This window comes from Mytilus californianus, unplaced genomic scaffold, assembly GCF_021869535.1.
Source record: "Mytilus californianus isolate M0D057914Y unplaced genomic scaffold, xbMytCali1.0.p SCAF_11, whole genome shotgun sequence".
Classification (NCBI taxonomy): domain Eukaryota; kingdom Metazoa; phylum Mollusca; class Bivalvia; order Mytilida; family Mytilidae; genus Mytilus; species Mytilus californianus.
Window position 1 is genome coordinate 73,418,105 of NW_026262593.1, and position 3,806 is coordinate 73,421,910.

General features: G+C 31.1%; 1 protein-coding gene across 1 annotated transcript; it reads right to left on the bottom strand.

Annotated features, from left to right (window-relative positions):
- Positions 1-517: 517 nt before the first annotated feature.
- LOC127720675 (uncharacterized) lies at positions 518-3,373 on the bottom strand. Its single transcript, XM_052227394.1, has 2 exons — positions 3,240-3,373; positions 518-2,766 (listed from the first exon to the last, which is right to left on the bottom strand). Exon 2 carries the CDS (start codon positions 2,749-2,751, stop codon positions 781-783), a length of 1,971 nt encoding a protein of 656 aa, XP_052083354.1. The 5' UTR covers positions 2,752-2,766; positions 3,240-3,373; the 3' UTR covers positions 518-780.
- Between the last annotated feature and the right edge of the window lie 433 nt (positions 3,374-3,806).

A 3,806-nucleotide genomic window follows, 5' to 3' on the forward strand; every position in this document is an offset into this window, starting at 1 on the left:
CCGTTTCCAATTTTCGATCTATGAGTTTGAATATTTCTCTGGTATCTTTCCTCCCTCTCTCTCTCTCTCTCTCTCTCTCTCTCTCTCTCTCTCTCTCTTAAATGCCTGAAATAAATCTGATTTCGAAAAGTTAAAGAAAATTTGTACTCATTCTTATATTGCTAATATTTTTTTGACATAAACTGTTTACACAATCAAAATTAATTTTTCATAATATACGTGTCTGCAAAATCTCGAAATTAGAAGTATCACTTGCCAAACTGATTTTTGTACAAAAAGATATGCAGTTTTACAAAAGCCAAATGTAGAAATGTTTTTTTTTTTACAAATTGAGACTCCGTGAATGACAAATCAACTCGTTTTATAACAATAAATTGTCAAGTTAAAAAGATGTTAAATCAGTCCAGTTCAATTCATATCATCATTTGTTGTCATAAAACATTAACATTACAAAATGGTTTATGGCAAACAAACAAATAGAGACAATCAAATAGCCAAAATAATCTAATTACATGTATATACTAGTATTTTTTTATTGATGAAAGTCAATATCTAAAATGTTAGTCACCCGAACAAATATAAAAACAAATTGCTCCTATATGACTGTGATTAAAGGGATTAAGTATATTAATATAATGTATGAATGTTAGCTTCCAAAGTTTTATTGTATCATTTACATTTGTCAGAACAGGAAAACACGTTTGGTCAAGATCTATTGCTTTTTTCATGTCAAAACTGTACTATGTTACATGTAAAATGAAATGTTTGATATAATTAGATTTAGATGACACTAGACAGCCTTGATGCTGCACTGCTTACATTATACTTATCATGTCTAGCAGCTTCTTGGAAAGCAGTTCTAGCAGAGTCTGTGTCTTCCATTAACTTGTTAGCTATGCCACAAAGAATAATTGTGTTGAGGAAATAAGGCCAAACAAAATTAGTACCACATTTTGAAAGGGTCCGTTGAAGATGGCTAAGTCGTTGTAAAGACTGTCTACATAATGAAATGTCATGTAGATGGTAGTAACATAGGAAGTTAAGGAAATGTGCAAATGGTAATGGATGAAAAGAAGTAGGCGTGCTTGTAACATCGGGTCGTAGTTCTTGTGGAACTATTGAAGAACCCACTCCAAAGCTAAAAGGATGCCCTCTTAATGATGTTATCATTGCACGAAGTTTTTCTTTTTTCCTCAAAATCGACATATTTATTTGGCTATGATTACATGTCTTTTTAAAAACTAAAATTCCAGTATCAATGTTCTCGTTTGTACATTTTGTCAATGCATACCTTATCACAGTTAATGCGTCTACGTAATTTTTGTTAGCATAGAAGAAAGAAGCCAACTTCAACGATCCATATAATGTATCCGAATGTAAACCGATAATTAAATGATTCAGATCAAGTTTGTATTTAGAGTAAAGGTGTTTGTGTCCTGAGCTTTTTGGGTATTGTGTTTCTTCTGGAAATTGTAAGGATGCTTCTGATATTTGTAAAGCGAATAGAACTCTAGATAAAGCAGTACTGGAATGATGTAGAAAATAATACAAGAGTCTCGAATTTGTAACACTTCCACTACAACAACTAATACCATAAAATATAGGTATAGGTTGTTCTAAGGACCCGACGTATCTGCTTATTTCAGATTCAGGAATTTCTTCAGAGTGGCGTTGATAATCTTGTAGGGTCATAGAAGATGCAAAACAATTGATTCCTTGCTCATATGAATTCATAAGAATGGTTATCAGTTTGTCTTTGTTAGTAACATTGAATCTTAAAATAAACAAGTTATTTTCAGGAATAAAATAATGTGACAATATTGAATATCGTACACAATAAAGCAGTCTTTGAAGGCATGCCATAAAACAAGGTATTATATTATCAGGTCTCCATACGTTTTGGTCTGTTTCTTCTGAAATCCAAAACATTAGTGTTTTTAAGAAATATGAACACAGCAAACCTTTCAAATCTTCATGTTTTTCTATTATTTCCTTCAGCAAGATTTTTAACATAGCATAACATAATAATTGTGTATGGGTGAAGGAAAATATAAGAAATTTTTCTCCTTCAGAAAAAGAAATTCGCCATTCAAGAAGTTCATTTATGGACCCTTTGCATCCAATTGGAACAAATAACACCCCACTACTAGATACTATTTTTGAAATTATTTCAGGTGAAGGCCATGTTGTACGTGGTCTACTAATCCATGGCTCTGCTTGAAATATCCATTTGTCACACTTTAAACACCATGCAAGATCAAATGTATCATGTTTATCTGATACACATGGTCCATGGATTTTTCCGAAAAACGGCGCAGGAAATTTAGCGTTTGCCGATTTCAAAATGAACCGTTTATACAGTTCACTTGAAAGCATATATCCCCGATCATTTTTTTGCAACAAATGATGAGTTCTCTTTATATTTTGATGTAAAAGCAATAATTGTGTGAAACATGGCGGTGTCTCCTCGGTATTCATAGTTAATGGAATCGGAAAACTTTTCCTTTTAACTTTTGTTTCTGACTGATACACTTTAAAGTCTTGGTCAATAATCATTATATCACAATCACTGCCGTTTAAATTGAGTCCTTCGCCTTTACTTCCACTAGTTATGATTTTTCCATTTACTTCAATATCTCTTATAGTGGAAACCAACCTCCTAATTCTCACGACCTCCTCAGATCCAATTTTTTGGCAGAGATATTTGTAAAACAATAATGATTCGCTTTTCCTTGTGGACATTCTGGCCATTATCAGTATGTCATTCTACGAATTAAAATATGAATCCTATATTAATATGATTAAATGTCATAGCAGTTCTTTTTTTCACCATACCTGGGAAAAGAATGAACACCTTTTTTTATTTTTGAAAAAAATGACTGTCATCGTCTGTACGATACATCCAGTTAAAGCTCCGTGAAAAACATTTTGTTTGTTATATTAAGAAACAACAGAGTTTTCAGACGGATTACCAAACTTCCCTTATCTGTGCAAAAATTGTATACAAGCAAATAAATGGCGGCTAGTAATCACATTTTGAATTTCTACATCAGCTCTGTTGTTTCATTACGGTGTTTGCTGAAAATTTGTATTAACCGTTAACATGATTCAAGTTTACAGAAATTAAAAATGACTATCTAACTTGGAAGGTAGCTTAACATAATTACAATTATCATAATTTTCATGTTAATGTTCAAACTGTCAACTAAAATCACTTTTGAGTAGTTAAAAATTCTTACCTTTTGTTTCTTTTATATTGTAATTGATTATTTATTTGCATTGACCAACCGACTTTCTGTAATAGTTGAACCCATGATTCCAAATTTGATAAAAGTAACTGATATTTATAGTGACTCTGAAACAGGGAAATGAAAAGAAACATAAATTTGTGTGTCTAAAGCGTTTATGTTTGGTGGGGGATTAACTATCATTATGAACAAAATGTATACAATATAAAATTAACATGACAAATATATGACACTAAGAATATTGAATATATTGTTAAAGAACAACAATCGGAAAGGAAAAAATAAAATCATTTTGAGGATTTAAACAAAAAATATTTCCCTGTACACTTTTGTTTATCATCTCGTGACTTTGTATGTTTTCTTTAAGTATCAGTGTTACTTGATATGGATATTTTATTATGTAATTCCTCATGCTAATTCTTAAATAAATAAGATCTTCCTTATAAAAAAATTCTCTGATAATTGAATAAAAGTGAACACACCACAAAATATTGCCAGTTTCATTTTAAGGGGTACTGATATATTTTAAACATTATATTTTGCTGACGACAGCATAAA